This window comes from Capsicum annuum, chromosome 1 (assembly GCF_002878395.1).
Source record: "Capsicum annuum cultivar UCD-10X-F1 chromosome 1, UCD10Xv1.1, whole genome shotgun sequence".
NCBI lineage: Eukaryota > Viridiplantae > Streptophyta > Magnoliopsida > Solanales > Solanaceae > Capsicum > Capsicum annuum.
Genome location: NC_061111.1, coordinates 249,682,180 through 249,701,557, shown reverse-complemented (window position 1 = coordinate 249,701,557; position 19,378 = coordinate 249,682,180). Strand labels below are relative to the sequence as shown.

At 36.4% G+C, this 19,378-nt stretch overlaps 1 protein-coding gene across 2 annotated transcripts; it reads left to right on the top strand.

Annotated features, from left to right (window-relative positions):
• The first annotated feature begins 1,238 nt into the window (after nt 1-1,238).
• Nucleotides 1,239-17,925, top strand: LOC107853043 (F-box protein SKIP31). Of its 2 annotated transcripts, XM_016698062.2 has the most exons (10): nt 1,261-1,546; nt 12,615-12,791; nt 12,876-13,016; nt 13,164-13,237; nt 13,790-13,865; nt 14,812-14,922; nt 16,457-16,631; nt 16,743-16,864; nt 17,512-17,572; nt 17,667-17,925. In XM_016698062.2, the coding sequence occupies exons 1-10, from the start codon at nt 1,472-1,474 to the stop codon at nt 17,735-17,737; spliced, it is 1,083 nt and encodes a 360-aa protein (XP_016553548.1). In that variant the 5' UTR covers nt 1,261-1,471; the 3' UTR covers nt 17,738-17,925. The 2 variants fall into 2 exon arrangements, with proteins under 2 accessions (XP_016553547.1, XP_016553548.1); XM_016698061.2 differs by having other exon boundaries at nt 1,239-1,546; nt 12,615-13,016.
• The last annotated feature ends 1,453 nt before the right edge of the window (nt 17,926-19,378 follow it).

Sequence of the window (19,378 nt, the reverse complement as noted above, 5' to 3'; positions counted from 1 at the left end):
ACAATTGAAGGTAATATCCACAATTGAATTGTCAACAGTTGGAGGAAATCTGTTAAGAATACTCAAGGTGCATGAAAAGTCAAGTATTTTATTCAGGCTTTTGGATGGTGATGCCTGATTGCCTTTATAAGTCATTTTATATGCAAAAACATGATGTACTATTGAGTAAAATCGAGGTGAAAATTGAGCTAAAATGAGTGGTTGAAGATTATGAATTTATAGAAATTGGAAGAAGGTGATGTTAGATTATTTCTCCATCATTTTTTACCATCATTAAGGAAGAAGTCATGGCTGTGTGAGTGATTAGTGGATAAAAATGGAGAAAAGTGTTGAAAGAGATCAAAAGGAAGAAGAAAAAAATGAAAATTAGTAATATTTAAGTTGTCCACGTGCTCAAAGTGTGTGCAACACACACAATGTGTCAAGTCAGCAAAACATGCCAAAGTGACATACTTAAAGACTGTTTTAGGTGCTAAAAATGAACATCATTCACTTGAGGTGCTAAAGTGAAAGATGGTGCCAAGTTGAGGGGCTTGGCGATGTATTCCGCCATAAATAATCTCAGTACTAACTAATACCTCATATCAAATATGAGATAAAATAATCCTTCATTTTATTTCGAGACTATATATCCCTTATACCTCACACCAAACGACCTCTTATAGTAATGGTAATCTTCAATGATGAAGATCTATCGGAAACAACTTCTCCATCGTCTACTAGATATAGGTAGAGTTTGCTTATAGTTACTCTTCCTAGATCTTTGTCATGAGATTACATTAAATATGTTGTTTTGTTATACTAAGGACCATTTTCATCATGTTTATACATTTAAGGACCAAATAAAACCGAATCCGATATATCAAGGGCCATTTTGATAATTTTCTCCTAAAAAATCACTGTTCATCTGGCCCCACATATCCGAATCCGTCCGACCCAAACTGATACCTTCACTCACGCTACCCAAACAACTGAATATCCCCTATTCTCAATTTAATCCACTATTAAATTGGTCGACATCATTCTCTGATTCTTGTTGTTCATTTCCTGATCAAATCAACACTTAGAATAGTGGTAATCTCTGACGACGAAGATCTATCAGAAACAACCTCTCTATTGTCTATAAGATAGACGAAGAATTTGCATAGACTCTACTCTCCCGTTATCTCGCTTATGTGATTACTAAATATGTTGTTTTTATTACACTTAAGGACCATTTTCATCATGTTTATACTTCAAGGACCAAATCCCATATATCAAGGACCATTTTGATAATTTCCTCCTCAAAAAATCTCTCTTCATCCTGGCCCACATATCCGGATCCTCCGACCCGACCCGACCCGACATCTGAACACCGCCTATCTTCCTTTCTACATCAATGAAATCCTCCATTTAATCCACCGCTTAGAGTCGCTGACGTCATTTTACGATCGCCGGCGTTCCTTTTACGGCCAAAATAACAGCTACAGTAATGTCCATCTCCGATGATGAAGATGAATCATTAGCTCAATTCCTTGAATTCGAAGTCCTCGCTTTCTCCGATCAGGTATATTTCGCTCGATAAAATTTTCAATTATTTTAAGCAGATTTATTAATCTTATGTAACTGTTTCGCTTTATTAGTCGAATTTTGTATCTGGATACCTGAGTTTTCACCTTATTAGTTATCTTCGATTCCACGCCTTGTAAATTTCTATATATTTTTGTTAACCATTGTAACCATTTGGTGTTAGTTTGATAAAATTTCAGTGATTTAGGGCAGATTTGTAATTTCTATGTAGCTATTCAGCTGTATTAGTGAGCGTTCAATTTATCACATTTAAATGATACGAAACAGTCCACAAACACACGAAACAAGGAGAATACAACACTAAGAAACAAGACAACAAACGGCTTCAAGATAACAAGAGGCGATAACAACGATTACAATAAAGAAAAGATAGATAGTTTAACATAAATTACCACAAAAACCCAAGAACCAAAGTGTGTCTCAAACACTAAGACCCGTAAATCTTGTGATAACAACACTAAATTCTTACATAGACACAAGAGGGACGTCAATCTCCTTGAGCACCAACATTTCTAAGCCAAAATACAACACTAGTGATTCCACACTAAGTGCTACCCTAGTTTCGGTTTCACTCCTCTTTCAAGAGATAAGATTTGTTCTTTCAACAATCCATATCAATAATCAACTAAGGACATAAGCCCTAAAATGTTCTACTTATTGTCTCTTACAAAAGAAGACAAAATGACCAAACTACCCTTAATGAGAAGGGGTGCCTATGGAGTGTCTTTCCAACAAGTGTAATCTCCAAAATACCATTAATGAAGGGTGCTTCTTCAATGCTCCAAAACCGTGGGGTCAAGCTTCAACACTTGTGGTGTCGGGTTGGCATCAAAGGTAAGCCCCCACGCAATCTTCCACACATGGGTTTGCTTTATGTCATACTCAAAACGGTTCCTCCACGCATGTTCTTGTGTCCTCGAGGTAACCAAGTCTTGAGTCTTTATGCGTTGGCCTCCAATGATGTCTTCAAAAACATAGATGACCATTTGGCTCGTATCATCCTCCCCTTCTTGAAAAGGATTCGACCTCGAATCCATACCTTGCAAAAATAAAGAAAGGACAAACAAGCACAACTTCCTCATGGCATGAGGGTTAGGGTTAGTACAACAAATAACATTATCATGCCAAGGTGGTATATACTTGAGATATAACCACGAATCCTTTGTCTTAGTTAAGAAAAGTTTAGTAAGAATGTTACAAAGGAAATGGCTATGACAAGTATCAAGAGATAAAGAAACTACAAAGGTCTCAATTGTATCACTAAGTCCAAAAGGTAAGGCTACCCTTGTCTTAGGAACAATAAGGCACAATTGTTTCATTACCTCTTCAAGTGGCCTCATCAAACGTGGTGCCACTATTGGTCTCAAAGTCCACCAATCCCTCATAGCATTGTCATTCAAACAAGTGGGCCAACCAACAAGACCCCTACCTCTACTTAATGCAACCTCAAAACTAGCATGGAGGTCATCATAGGCAAAGAGGTAGTATAGGAAAGAATCAAGTGTAAAGACATGCATGGGTGAAGACAAAGCATTTAAGCACATACACGCTCTTTCCTTCAAACAAATATACAATTTGGCATCCACAAGTTGGGATTCATGCAATTTAAGCACAAGTGTGTCAAGCAAGGATGCACATTTAGGAACATTAACCCAAGGAGTCAATGACACCTTTGCTCTCGGGTTGTTAAGAAGGACTACACATTCCCTATCCTTAAGAGTACTCTCATCTCTCAAAAAGAGATTTCCATCTTTAGGAGAAATGTTGTCACACCATAGTGGGTTAGCATATAGGTTATAGCCTCTAAGACAAGCTATACCAACATTCTCACCACTAGGTTCATTAGGAGTGTTTTCATCTTCAAACAAGACATTATACCTAAAGAGAGCATGATCTATCCCGCAGGCAGATTTGAAACAAGCAAGTTCTTTGCTCTCTAAAGATCATTATCAAGTTTCAAAGATGTTTCAAGCACAAGATTATCCCTATGTGCCAAGCAAACATTAGAATCTCTACCATAAGACAAGCTCACGGGTTCACTCCTATCCCTTTGGCCAACATTCTCATTTACATGACTTCTATGAGCAAAACTAATAATAAGGCCTTCATCACACAATATGCTCAAAGAATCATCTCCAATCTCGTGATCAACTCTATCAAAATCATCACTAACTTGAGCCCTTTCAAACACATCATACACATGCTCAAGTAGTGGACTACGTTCGTGAGTAAGTTGATCATTATACACATCCTCACTAGTTGTCGGCAACTCACATGCCAACCTAGACTCACCTTGGTTTTCACAAGGGTCAACTAGTGTGTGAATACTCTCATGACATGGCAATGGAACCTTATTCAAGTCACAAGTGCTAGCACTAGATGGACACAAATCATTCTTACGAGAAGAACCAAATATGTCATCTATAGGATCAACTAGTGCTTGCTTACTTACAACAAGAATTGGATCTTCTTGTAACCTAGCAATACTAAGAGTATCACAAAGGGAAGAATCATGCAATCCTCCTTTAAGCAAACTACCAACTATATCCACTTGGCTATTACTAGCCACATCACAACATTCTAAAATTGTAGGAGTGTCGGAGATAGCACTTTTACCTTGTAGATCATATGAGGCGCGGCCTTCACCTTGGTGTGTGTCTTGGCAGCCCACTTGTTCCTTTGGAAAGGAGTTATTGGTCGACCTCCTATGCGACCCAACCTTTCATTTATTGATGACAAGTCCGTGTGTGACCTTTCATGCTTACGGTTGAGAGCTTCAAGGTAGGCCAAGATAGTATGGGCAACATTCTTATCCATGGGACCTAAGAAAGACAACAAACAAACAAAAAAACACGTTAGCTCAAAAAGTACCCTCACCACACTCACACCTTTGTTACCTCACACTTGGCTTCATAAGTGTTGAAAGTTGGCTTGTAATCCGTGAGGAGTTGAGGGATGATTTCTACTCTTGCCCGGAATAGATTTTCGTTTGAAGACTCAAAGAAATCTTTTACGGACTTGAGCCAAGAAACTACAACTAATCACAAAAGATAAAAGCACACAAAGAAACGCTAACATGAAAAAACGGATTCAAAATTAACAACCTAGTAGGTGATTACTAGTTTTCAATTAGTACTAGAATCAATAAATGAAACTATAGAACAAAGAAAAGAAACTTAGAAATTTGAAATTTGTGCTTCAAAGTATTTGGAACGTTGATGACATGGCACTTGGATGATGTGGCAGTTTGGATGATGTGGCAGTTTGATGTTGGGAATTTATTTTTTTTGTTGGCAATTTTAGTTGGTCAATTTTTCAATTGGAAGAGTGGAAATTTGGTTTTGGTAGGGACAAGCAAGACTTTGGAGCCTTTTTTTCAAATTTAAAAAGGAGTTTGACTTCTTTGCATGTTTTTGTCAAAACACCTTTTTGAAGACCTTTCGGCTCTTTCCTCTTTCTCTCTTTTGGTAAACAAGACTTTTGAAAGCCCTTTTGTTCCGTTTCCCTGTTGGATGTCTTGGAGTTGTGTCTTTCAAGACTAACAACAAGACACTCTCTCTTTCTTCAATTTCTAAGATCAAACAACCACTTTCTCTTCAACAAGATATGAAGATGGTGAAGAACACCAAGAACACCAAGAACTCAACTTTGAATCTTGGAGTTCTAAGGTTCACGTTGGACCCCCAAACATCAACAATACATGTTCAAGCTCAATTCTTCAACAACAAACATCAACAACACGTTTTTCCAGCCACCAATCCTCAACAACGACATCAACAAAACATGTTCAAGCTCAAGATTTAGATCTAGACTCAAGTAGTGTTTGTGAGGAAGAACCTAACACTAGAAACATTCAAAACACACAAAAAACCCGTAGACCTAGGTTCAAACTTTCGACCAAGGAACAACAACAAGAACAACAATTTTTTTTTTTTTGAGATTTTTCAAAGCTTCAACCAAGATACAAAACAAGAACAACAATTTCGGCCAAGACACAAAAACGGACAAAATGTGTTTTTTCTTGGGATTTTCCGTTTTCTACACCCTTTTTTTTTTTAATTTTCTAAGTAATAAGCCCAAGATTCATCTCGTAGGAACGAAATCAATTCTTGCTCTGATACCAAATGATACGAAACAGTCCACAAACACACGAAACAAGGAGAATGCAACACTAAGAAACAAGACAACAAACGACTTCAAGATAACAAGAGGCAATAACAACGATTACAATAAAGAAAAGATAGATGGTTTAACATAAATTACCACAAAAACCCAAGAACCAAAGTGTGTCTCAAACACTAAGACCCCTAAATCTTGTGATAACAACACTAAACTCTTATGTAGACACAAGAGGGACGTCAATCTCCTTAAGCACCAACGTCTCTAAGCCAAAATGCAACACTAGTGATTCCACACCAAGTGCTACTCTATTTTCGGTTTCACTCTCTCTCTCAAGAGAAAAGACTTGTTCTTTCAACAATCCATATCAATAATCAACTAAGGAAATAAGCCCTAAAATGTTCTACTTATTGTCTATTACAAAAGAAGGCAAAATGACCAAACTACCCTTAATGAGAAGGGGCGCCTATGGAGCGTCTTTCCAACAAATGTAATCCCCAATACCCTTAATGAAGGGTGCTTCTTCAATGCTCCAAAACCGTGGGGTCATGCTTCAATACTTGTGGTCTCGGGTTGGCATCAAAGGTAAGCCCTCACGCAATCTTCCACACGCAGGTTTGCTTTATGTCATGCTCAAAACGGGTCCTCCAGGCATGTTCTTGTGTCCTCGAGGTGACCAAGTCTTGAGTCTTTATGTGTTGGCCTCCAATGATGTCTTCAAAAGCATAGATGGCCATTTGGCTCGTATCAGTAAATTTCTATCTTTTATCCATTGTAACCATTTGGTGTTGGTTCGATAAATTTCAGTGATTTAGGGCAGATTTGTGAGTACTATGTAACTGTTTCGCTATATAAGTGGAATTTTAGTGGCTTGGAACCAGATTTTTCACCTTATTAGTGAGCGTTCGGTTCGTCACATTGTAAATTTCTATCCTTTTTTTAACCATTGTAACCATTTGGTGCTGGTTCGATAAAATTTCAATGATTTTGGGCAGATTTATGAATTCTGTGTGACTATTTCGATATATTAGACGGAATTTTAGTAGCTTGGTTAGTTGACTACCTGAATTTTCATCTTATTAGTGAGTGTTCGATTCGTCTCCTGGTAAATTTCTATCCCTTTTTAACCATTGTAAGGTGTGGCGGAGGCAGATTAGGATAGATGGGTAGTAGGAATGAGTGCGTCAGTGCTAGTAGTTACGGAGGACTTTGTTATCCGTGTTAATAGCTATAGTACTAGTATTATTTTAGAATGTTGTATCGTTTGTTGTATTACATGATAAGTCTTGTTTATGTTATTAGTGGGTGTGATAATTTCTATTGTATCTTGTCCTTTTACTACTCATTTTCTAGATTTCTTTATCTTTGGGGGGGGGGGGGGGTCTATTGGAAACCCCTCTATTGCACTTCTAGGTAGTGGTATGGACTGCATACACTTACCCTCCTTAGACCCCACTTGGTGGGAATATACTGGGTATGTTGTAGTCATAACCATTTGGTGTTAGTTCGATAAAATTTCAGTGATTTGGGCAGATTTATGAATACTATGTAACTATTCCACTATATTAGCGGAATTTTAGTAGCTCGATTAGTTGGCTACCTGAATTTTCACCTTTAGCTCAATTTGTTGGTGGCTGGCTGAATTTTCATCTTTTGTTATTACTGCAATCATTTGGAGTTGGATTGATAAAATCTCAATGATTTTAAGCATAATTATGATTACTATGTAAATATTCAGCTATATTCGAGAAGTTTTAGTAGCTCAGTTGGTTTGCTACATGAATTTTCTCCTTATTTGGTGTTCGCTCGATAAATCTTAATGATTTTGGGCAGATTTATGAATCATATGTAGCTATTCAGCTATATTTGAGGAATCTTAGTAGCTCGGTTGATTGTCTACCTGTATATTCACCTTATTAGGAAGCGTTCGATTCCTCAGCTCGGAATGAATATAACTATATGAGAGGAGTCTTAGTAGTGCAGTTGGTTAAAAACCTTGAGCAGTTACATAGGATTCTGTGACCACGACAATCATTTGGTATTCACTCGACAAGGTTTCAATGATTTTGGGCAGATTTATGAATTCCGTGTGACTTATTTCAATCTGTTAGAGGAATCTTAGTATCTGAGTTTGTTCACCTTATATTACCACTTACCAGTGCAATAATTTTTTGTTCAATGGATAAAATTTCAATGATTTTAGGCACATTTATGAATCTTATGTAATTGTTCCGCTATATTAGAGGAATTTTAGTAGCTTAGTTAGTTGACTACCTGAATTTTCACCTTTCAATAAATCTCAATGATTTTTGGTAGATTTATGAATCCTATGTAACTATTCTGCTATATCAGCGGAATTTCAGTAGCTTGATTAGTTGGCTATCTGAATTTTCAGTTTTTGTCACTACTGCAATCATTTGGTGTTTGCTTGATAAAATCTCAATGATTTTGGCCAGATTAATGAATCCTATGTAACTATTCCACTATATTACTGGAATCTTAGTAGCTCAGTTGATTGCTAGCTTAATTTTCACCACCAAATATACTTAACTTTGCGAGAAGGATCAATTATATCCTATATGAATTTTATTTTAATAAAAAATCAAAAAAATAAATCTAAAATCACAGTTTTTCACTTTTATCAGTTGAAAAAGGATATTTTTGGGGATTTGTATAAAGATAGGGTATATGTAAGCTATGTAACTATTTGGCGCTATTAGAGGATTTTTTTAGTCGCTTGGTTGGTTAGCACTTGAGTTCTCACGTTATTAGTGAGCGTTCGATTCCTCATCTTGTAATGAGTATAACTATATTAGAGGAATTTTTCTGTAGCTCGGTTGGCTAGCTACTTGAATTTTCACCTTATTGGTGAGGGTTTGATTCTCCCATCCTGTAATTAATATAACTATATTAGAGAAATGTTAGATGTTTCATTGGTTGATTGCTTGAATTTCCACCTTATTGTTGAGGGTTCGATTCTTACCTTGTAATGAATATAACTATTCCGCTGTATTAGAGGAATCTTAGTAGCTCAGTTGGTTAGCTAGTTGAATTCTCACCTTATTGGTGAGGGTTTGATTCTCCACCTTGTAATGAATATAACTAATCAACTATATTGAAGGAATTTTAGTAGCTCGGTTAGCTACCTGTAATTTCTCTTTTTTACCACTACAATCATTTGGAATTAGCTCGACGAATTTTGGGGAGATTAATGAATCTTATGTATCTCTTCCGATATATTGAAGGAATTTTAGACGCTTGATTAGTTGGCCACCTGAACTATTGACTACTTGAATTTTTACCTATTGTTAATACAACAATCATTTGGTGTTTGCTTGATAAATCTTAATGATTTTCAGCAGATTTATGAATCTTATGTAACTACTCCGCTATTAGCAGCTCGATTAGTTGGCTACCTAATTTTTCAGTTTTTTTTTACTACTGCAATCATTTGGCATTGGCTCGATTAGTAGCCTGATCTTCACTTTTGTTAGTACTGCAATCATTTGATGTTAGTTTGATTAGTTGGCTACCTGAATTTTCACCTTTTCTTACTACTGCAATCATTTGGTGTTTGCTCGATAAAATCTCAATAATTTTAAGCAGATTCATGAATCTTATGTAATTGTGTCGCTATATTAGCAGAAGTTTAGTAGCCCAGTTTGTTGACTACCTGAATTTTCACCTTTCGATAAATCTTAATGATTTTGGACAGATTTGTGAATCATATGTAAATATTCTGCTATATAAGAGTAATGTTAGTAGCTCTGTTGAATTTCACGTTATTGGTGAAGGTTTGATTCCTCCCTTGTAATGAGTGTAACTATATTAGAGGAATCTTAGTATCTCAGTTGGTTGACTATTGAACTTCACTTTGTGGGGGTCTTACTACCTAAATTTTCACCTTATTGGTGAGAGTTCGATTTCCCACCTTGTAATGAAATTACAACAACAACAAACCCAGTGTATTCCCACAAAGTGAGGTCTGGGAAGGGTAAGATGTACGCAGTCTATACCGCTACCTCCGAAGAAGTAGAGAGACTGTTTCCGATAGACTCCCGACCCAAGATAAAAAATAGTAAACAAGGGGATGGATGACATAACTGAAATAAGGAATAAGAAATAATAAAATAGAAATCAGAGAAATACGAAATACGAGAAATAAGGGCAACATGAAATAAGAAAATAGGACCTAAGAAATAAGAAATAGGACACCCATCTAGTAGTAACAGACACTCACATACCAAAGACACCCTATATACGCAGTCCTAGGATTACTAACCCGGCTTGCTACAACCCACACACTCACACTAGCCTTCTACCCGTATCTGCGACCTCCACACATTCCTATCTAGGGTCATGTCCTCAGTAAGCTGAAGCTGCTCCATGTCATGTCTAATCACCCCCTCCAGTATTTCTTTGGCCTACCTTTACTCCTCCTGAAGCCATCCAAAGCTAGCCTCTCACACCTACGAACTGGGGCATCCGCGGCCCTTCTCATTACATGCCCAAACCATCTCAGCCTTTCTTCCCGCTTCTTGTCCTTCACCGAAGCCACTCCTACTTTCTCCCGGATAATCTCATTCCTAACTCTGTCCCCTCTCGTAAGCCCACACATCTAACACACCATTCTCATTTCCGCCACCTTCAATTTATAGATGTGGGAATGCTTGACTGGCCAACACTCCACTCCATACAACATGGTCGGACGGACTGCCACTTTATAGAATTTGCCTTTAAGCTTAAGTGGAACGTTCTTATCACACAACACTCCCAAGGCGAGCCTCCACTTCATCCAACCTGCTCCAATACGTTTAGAGACATCCTCATTAATCTCATCATTCCCCTGAATCATAGACCCAAGATACTTAAAACTATCCCTCTTACAAACATCCTGGGAGTCCAACCTTACCACCACTTCGTCCTCCTGCCTCAAGTCACTAAACTTGCATTCCAAATACTCCGTCTTGGACCTACTCAACTTGAACCCCTTAGAGTCAAGGGTTTGCCTCCAAACCTCCAATTTGTCATTCACACCCCCGCGTCTCATCAATCAGCACTACATCATCCGCAAATAACATACACCAAGGCACCTCGCCTTGAATACTCCGCGTCAACACGGCCATCACCTTGTAATGAAACTATTTCGCTATATTAGAGGAATCTTAGTAGCTCAGTTGGTTGACTACCTAAATTTTCACCTTTTGTTACTACTGCAATCATTTGGTGGTAGCTCGATAAAATCTCAATGATTTTGAATAAATTTATGAATCCTATGTAAGTCTTGAGCCGGTGGTCTATCGGAAACAACTTGTCTAGCTCACCTCTGAGGTAGTGGTATGGACGGCATACACTTACCCTCTCCAGACCACACAAACACTTTGTGTGAATATAGTAAGTATGCTGTTGCTAAATTAGAGAAATTTTTGTAGGTCATTTGGCTGAATTTTCACCGTATTAGTGAACGTTCGATTTCTCACCTCTTAATCTCCTCATCGATTTCTCCTTCCCCTATCCCTGATTTTTTTCTTTTTTAAAATTCTACTAACTTCTGTGCAATTTTACTTGTCACGTTTCGCTTATCGAGAGCTAAACTGTATGAATTTTGATCAATATTAGTAGATGTATTTTTTTCATCTCATTAATATGAAAAAGATTTGCATTGCCACTTATTATATTATCTTATGTAGATTTTGAACATCTAAATCTTAAATTTAAAATATTAAATAAATCTAATTTATTTTATCTCCTACATTTGTCAAATTGACTCTCATGAAGCTTTTCATGTAAAGGTTTTTGGATTGTATTCAGATAACCGTTGTTGTGCTAGTTTTTGCAAAAATGAAAAATTATTTTTGGCTACTCAAACACCATCTTTTACATGTTGTTGGCACATTTTTGTTCAAAGCTCTCATTTTCAGAACACTTTTGGAAAGTTGTCTAAACAGTTCGTATCTAATGTGTTATCTGTCCCATCTTTTGCTTTAAGATCGTGTTATATTTTGTTTCCTCTCTTGCCTCAACGATGGATTAAGGACTACAGTTCATTTCTAAGGAAAGAAATGGGTCAAAGGTTGCCCTCTGGGCTTTGTTCTAGTGGTAAGAACTCAGTGCGAGATGTGTGAGGTGGGCGGTGTTACGTGTTTGGCCCCTGCCTTGGACAAAAGTTTGGTGTTTAAGTGGAGAAGGGTATCCACTGAACTTCACGTCACTGGTGTTCGGGTTATTAAAAAGAACAAGGGAGGACAGAAGGTTATCATGTGCTGTGCCTATGAATTTTCCACTCTCTTTCAAAAAAGAATGTCCTATCAAAGTACAAGGGTCAATGCATTTACTTTTGGGTGTTGAGTTGAACATTGATTTTTATTTTTATTGAACTTAATTTATATATTTATGAACTGCATAAAAAATATAACTCTCATTCTTCTTATAGTTACAACTTTCAAGAATTTAAATTCGTTGAACTATTCAAAATATAAACTTTGATGTTAACTCTATGAAACTGACTTTTCAAACACTACTTTGATATTCTCTTCCTTTATCACCACTGTAATATACACATCCAATTAATATATTAAATTCGTCAGTAAATCCAAAGAAAGCGCTTGGAGAGTAATATTTAAAAATGCTTGTCAAAATTGTAATAAAAGAAAAATTGTTAACATTTACCAATTTCAAAAAAAAAAAGAAAAGAAAAATTGTTAACATCTTGTACTCTACAAATTCTAATATCCACATTAAAAAGGACAGAAAATATTAGTATGATTGCAATCTGTATCAAGTCATCTAAAAATCTGTGTCTCTATGAGTGCAGAGCAGTTATTGATATCTCTAATTTTCTGCTACTGGGCACGGGATGGTAGCTTCTGTTGTATTTGTGTTGATGGAATTAGTTAAAGTTTTGCAATTTGATTGATATGGTTCAGGATGAAGGGAAGCAACAGAAAGTTGAGGACGATAATGATATGTTTGCTGTTGAGGAGGAGCAAGTAACAGAGAAAATAAGAGATGTGGAGGATGAGGCAAAAGAGATGGTGCAAGAGGAGGAGGAAAATAGAGGAGCAAAGCGGATGAAATTTGAGGAAAAAGAGGGGGATAAAAAGGTAAATGCATTATTATCATCTCAATCTCTTGCATTGCCAATTGAATTTAATGCTGAAGGTGACTCTGCATCTTCACCTGCAAAGATGTGTGAGACTCTTATGGGTAAGTGTAATGGTGCTAGTACCAGCCACATAAGACGGGCTCCAAGGATGATAGAAACTGGTATTCTCAGCAAAATCCCTCCTGAGTTGCTCCATCACATTCTCAAGTTCCTTTCCTCAGAGGTAATTCACGTTGTTTCATTGTTTTCTGCTTGTCATATTATTATTAATACAGAAAGAGACAGAAAAAGAAAGGATGATGACAGCCATTTGTGCGCTATGGTTATTTCATATTGACCAAATATTTATTCTTTTTATGGCAATACACAGGATCTTGTTGCATGTTCATTGGTCTGTAAGTTTCTAAATGGTCTTGCTTCTGATGAATCGTTATGGCGTCGGCTGTAAGTACAATGCATGTCTTGTTTTGCCCCTTCATCTCCTCCTCCTTCATAGTCTCTTCATTCATGCTGCATATGCTTATCTATAATCACTGTCCTGGTGTTATAGGTTCTTGTACTATTATTTTGTTTTTACTTTACTTTTTGATAAAGGTGGCGTCCGTGCCAACTTTTGTGTGCCTCGACTGTTCCTTTATGTACCTCCTATCTCCTACCATCAACATAGGTATTGAAACCGCAGGTACTGGGTAAACTCTGACCACCAAGCCTTAGACAGATAGGAAGAAACCATCCAGTGTTTTTTGTCTCTTCTGGGGGAGTTGAACCTTGTTCTTCAAAGTTTGAACCCACTTTAGTGACTACAATGCGTTACCCTTGGTTTCTTGTGCTAGTATTCATACTAAGTCATTTTAATCTGTTCCTGATTCCTTGTTTTCGTTTTTAACTATTTTGATAGTGTCTTGTACCTTTTCCATATCCTAAAGTTATATGTTCAGAATATCTTTTTCATCCATTTGGCATTGGTGTTTCTTGATTGATGAAATTTTGGTACAGTTATTGCTTGCGATGGGGTTTGGTGCTCCCAACAAAAAAGCCACGGGAGTGTGCTTGGAAAAAGCTTTACATCAAGGTATCTTTGATTTGAATGTGAGGTTCACTTGTCATCGACCGAGCACTTCAGCCGACCTAATTATTTTTTACCTCTAACTCGCAAATTGTAATCTCTACATTATAGTGTAGAATTGGAAGTTCAAAACTTGTAATTTTATAGTTAAGTAGATCCCAATATAAGTTAAATGTTTGGGTGTTATTTGCATAATGGTTTGGTTAACTTTTAAGATGTTTGCATTTGGAAGTGTGTGGGAACTTTTCTGGGAAACCAAATCAAAGTGTGTGTGGGAACTTTTCTAGGAAACCAAATCACGTGTCGAGAGTATTTCAAAATCCAGCCTCATTTGGTTTTGAAGACTAAAGCCAGAAGCAGAAATCAACTACCTAGTTATCCCAAACCAAATTATTGCCGTTTAAAATAATCTGTTTCAATAATTTGTTTTCATAAAAACCCTCTTCCAAACACAATCAGTCCTAATTGAACTGCAGAATTGATTTTAGGAAATGTTACTCAAACATGGAACCCAATTCAACAAAATTAAGCCAGAACCAAATCCAAATGCGGAGTAACATATGTACTTTAAAAATTACTACAAGCTGGCAAATTCTTTATCAAAAAAGAAAATTTGCCAGTGTGTTGTAAGTTTTAAAGTTTAGATATGGTATTCTTGTGGATTGAGAAGATTTCAGATTTGAGCACTAAAAACATTTGGTTAGGCTTAAAGTAAAAAAGCATTACTAAATTAGGAAAGGGACAAGGGCATCTAATTTCTCATTTCTGTCATCAAGAATGGCCGGATTTAACAAAAAGAAGAAGATATTTTTCTTATTCTGAAGAAAGGTCAATTAATGGGACATTGAAAGAAATGGAGAGCGCAAGCTACAAAGTGGGCCTCTAGAAATTTTCTTTAGTTGTGAAATGATGTATGCAGCTTGTAGATTAAAAAGAAATGGATTCTTTGCAGCGTGATGCAGAGGACATGGTGGGGTTCGTCCGGAATTGCCCTATGGAATATAAGGAGTACTATATCCAAATGCAGACTGCTAAAAGAAGCCAATCTCCTCTTCCTTCTCAGGTAATTGGTATTCTCTCCGAAGTTTCTAGTTACTTAATCCTAATCTGTATATAATAAAAAATAATCCATAATTTATTGACTGGACTTATGGGATAAAGTTTATTCCTATGGTTACTCGATCAATCATAATTGGGTGGATGTATTTTATTCTTTCTTTTTAAACATTTGGGGTAAGGTGAGGCTCAAGATTATGGAAGTGAAAGGAAAGGGCGTTGTGAGAATTGGACCTTGCATCTATGATATTTAGATGTGTGGTTTCTTGAGGGAGGACTTACTGATTGGGATTTAAAATTTTTTTTTCTTTAGTGTTTCTTGTAGAAACTTCCTGAAATTCATTTTTTGGCTTTCTTGTTTACGTTTTTGTTGAAATTTTGTTTGGATTTAGTATTTTCTTTTATGCATTAACCATTCCTCTTATACAAGGCCGTGAAGAACTGATCATTTTCCACAGAAATATCCATAACAGAAAACAGAAAACAGAAATTGAAATTAAAAACACAGAGAGAAACCGGGAGAATAGATGGTAATAGGATGCACAAAATATCTCAAAGTTGGAAACCTAATGGAGGATATGACAATCCAAAATACCATAGGGAAGGAAGAATTCAAGGTTATTTTTAAGAATAGTTTAAAAAGTTTATTCCCCGATGCACCAAGCAAGCACAGTCCATTACAGTATATACATAAAACTTCAATAGTCTTGCATGTTATTGCTTAAATCAGTAATAAAAAATGATTTTCCTTGAAGACACTTCTCTTTTTCTTCCCATGAACTTACATAATGAACTCCAAAATAAGTTGTGCCGCTTTCCTGACCTAGGCTGAATGTTGGGATTTATCCCAATCTCTATTCTTAGTACTCCAGATTCCTCACCCCTTCTTCTCCTTCCTCCTCCTCCTCTCTTTTTCCATACTGAATACATTTTTTTGAGTCAGTCTCCATTTTGCTTGATGAATCAGGTGATTAGCCAGCTGAGTAGTAGTTTGTTCTATCTCTATTAATTGAGGAACTCCATCCAGAAATTGATTGAATGCAGGATTGAGGGAATTCGTTAGTGTGGTCTTTTCCTAGGAACACAAAAATTGCTGGCCGAAATTACCTGAATAAAACTTGAAGGAAAAGAGAAAAATACAAGACAAAGAAAAGGGTTTGGCTTGGAAGGGAATTTAGAGAGTACTTCGAAGGTAGAAAGATGAGAATTGAGAGAAAACAGTTGGGAAGAATAGGAATAGAAAATGTGGATAACAGCTTGTCAGCTTTACTGTGTCTACCATAGGAGCATTTTGTTACATGCCAGTACTTTCTACATATCCAAAAACTTTTCCTGTGTCATTGAGTTTGAACATTTACTTATCTCAATGTGTTTCGTGAAAATAAATACTAAAACAAAAATAATAAATAAAAGTAGTAGGAAATGGTTCATCCCACGTTTTTAATTTGCATTTAGGTGCATTCTACAAGAATCTTCTATGGTTTTACTTATCAAAAAGTAGTCTTCTATGTATTCGTCTTATCTTCTGGTTTTAAATACAGATGAACGATGATCGTATAATTCTCGATAAGACCGTTGCTGATCAAGTCTCTATTTGGAAGAAAAACAAAGGTCTAGGTGATAACGTGGTCGATGATCATGCATGTTCTGGAAAGACATGTGCTTACCATCATATTGGCGATGTATTTGTCTGTGAGAAAACTGGAAATATTCATGGTAAGAAGATGTTTGCAACAGTGCAAACTAGTCATTTAATGGTCTGAAAGATCGACCCCTGTGGGTAATTACTTTGTGCTTATTGGTTTTCTCTCATGTGTTTGGACGCAGTTTGTGATGACACATGCAAGGAAGTTGTAATGGATCCTACAAATGGTCTGCTAGTGTGCACTATTTCAGGCCGTTGCTTTGATAGAATGTTGCTGTCACCAGATGAAACAGAATCAGATGTGGTAAGAAACCTACATGTGGCTTATGGCAATTCTATAATTCAATATTTCCGGAAAAATGTGCAGAGTCAACTCAAGGATACATGAAAAAGTTTATGTTCTCAAACTTGTGAGATTCTTTTTTCTGTGAATGAGTAGACAGTGGTAATACTGATGTGCTTTAGTTCACTTGTTTCTGAAGGTGATAAAATGTGCTATTCTTTTGAAAGTCAGTCTTGCAATTCTAAGATGAAAATCGTGTCAATATATAAATGTATGGTTTATCTTTTTCACTTGGTGATATATAATCTAAGTTGCACAAAAGGTATAAACAATCAGTCAACGGTTCGTTGGATTGTGTTTTGTCAGTGGTCTTTTCCCTTGGATCCTAGCTCCATTAGGAGTGATATCTCCATCCGTCCAGGAATCTCTTATTTATCATTTGCGTCTGGTAGAGTTTATGTAATGTCTTAAGTGTATGCATAGCTTGTTTACAGCTGCTTTTAATTCGAGGATCTAATACATTTGGCAGTATATTTTAGGTCAAAAAACTAAAGATATAAGAGTTAAATGTTCTGAATATTTTTTTCTATTGGATATGTTGTTGTTTCTATAGTGTGTAAATCATTATAGTTACTTTAGCTAATCTTCCTTTGTCTTTTGAAATACAGGACCAACAACAAGCTGGCGCGACAGATGAAGCAGAACCGTTCATGGGCTCAGGTCTCTTTGGTATGTCTGTTGCAGCTTCTTCATCTGTTATATCAATTTCTCAAACCCCCACCAGAGCGCCCATTCACTTACCCCGCTGCTTATACTGCTTCAGCTCGAGCCTATTTACTGGGATATAACTGCGATGATGAGAAGGAACTGGAAGCTGCTTTGCGCTTTTGCTGATTCGACTGTGTATCACCATCGAAGGGTGTGGTTGGTTGGTAAGGATCTTTGGCATGTTCAGAGATGGAATAGTTACAGTTTTGTTTATCATGTAATTGTAGATTGTATAATTTTATGTAGTATAGATTCCGTAATTTAAGTTAAAATTTATAAAGCTTTATATAGTTTGCACTAAATATTTTTCAGTATATGGGTGTTGCTCTTCTTTGATGACCTTATTATTTGTCTATGCATAATGAACCCCATGTCTGTAACGTAGTTAACCAAACACAAGTAACAAGTTTATCAGTCCGTCGTCCGATGCCTCCCGTTCATTCTTCTTCATTTCATCATTTTGTTAACCAAACACAAGCAGCAAGTTAGTCGGTCCTTCCTCCGATGCCTCTCGTTCATTCTTCTTCATATCATCATTTTGTTGCGTTGTTGTGTTCATAGGCCCCCAACCCTTCTTAGAAAGCCCTCTCCCCTCTACTTGAGAAGAAAAAGAATCATTCTTCTTCATTTCATCATTTTGTTGCGTTGTTTAGAAAGTCTTCTCCCTTCTACTTGAGAAGAAAAAGAATGTTGTTTGATTGAATGACCACTGGTTGAACCACCTTTCTAACTGACGCTCCATACCTGTCCACGCCTTGTTTTTCTTTTGAACAAGCTTCCTGAATTCAAATTCTGTTCTTTCGTCTGAGTTCGTAATAATAACTGACAGGTTTCATTAATGAAAAGAAAAGTGTAGAGCGGTGTTGTGTATAGGCCCCAAACCCTTGTTAGAAAGCCCTCTCCCCTCTACTTGAGAAGAAAAAGAATGTTATTTGATTGAACGAACACTGGTTGAACCTTTCTAACTGACGCGCCTTGTTTTTCTTTTGAACAAGCTTCCCAAATTCAAATTCTGTTCTTTCGTTTGAGTTTGTAATAATAACTGACAGGTTTCATTAATGAAAAGAAAAGCAAAGACCCACCATCTACTAACATTGTGATTTTTCTTCGATTCTTTATTGCCTGTCCTTTCTTTGAACCTTGCTAAAACATAAGCTAAGATGAAGGGTGTGTTAAGTACGAAGGAAAGTATTTTTTATGGTAAGAGAGTTTTCTAGGGTATGAGTTTTTTCTTGTAAATACATGCTTTTTCTTATTTATCTTTTGATATCTAGTAAGTAAATAACAAATATTGTGTCAAGAGCACTTTATAATGCCAGTTAATTCGTGGATTATACCTGATACGAGCCCTAAGCTTATACGTGCAACTCCCTTCAGAGGGTGACATCGCGATTAATAAAATGGGAAAGATCACAGGAGATCAAGGTTCAAATTCTAGCATAAATAAATTCTTATAATAATTTCTTCCCGCATGTCTAGTTTTAATTGATAGAGTTGCTTTGTTCTTGTGTAGATGAAATGTAGTAGTATTTCTATTTCTATTACCAAAAAATCCAACTACTTTCACTTAATTACATATCATGTCCCAATAAGATCACCTCATGTAATTACCAAAAAATCCAACTACTTCCACTTAATTACATATCATGTCCCAATATATAATAATTCTATTGTTTCATCATATGGTTTAAATAGTTAATATATTCTATTAATTTATATTAATTAACTATAACTACATATTGAAAGTAATTTTTTTTTTAAATTGTC

What these genes read in the sequence shown, in the direction of transcription:
- LOC107853043 (XM_016698061.2), top strand. Translation starts at nt 1,472, where the DNA reads ATGTCCATCTCCGATGATGAAGATGAATCATTAGCTCAATTCCTTGAA. An exon ending in TCCTCGCTTTCTCCGATCAG is followed by an intron (nt 1,547 to 12,614) that starts GTATATTTCGCT and finishes GATATGGTTCAG; the next exon opens with GATGAAGGGAAGCAACAGAA. An exon ending in GAAAACTGGAAATATTCATG is followed by an intron (nt 16,632 to 16,742) that starts GTAAGAAGATGT and finishes GTTTGGACGCAG; the next exon opens with TTTGTGATGACACATGCAAG.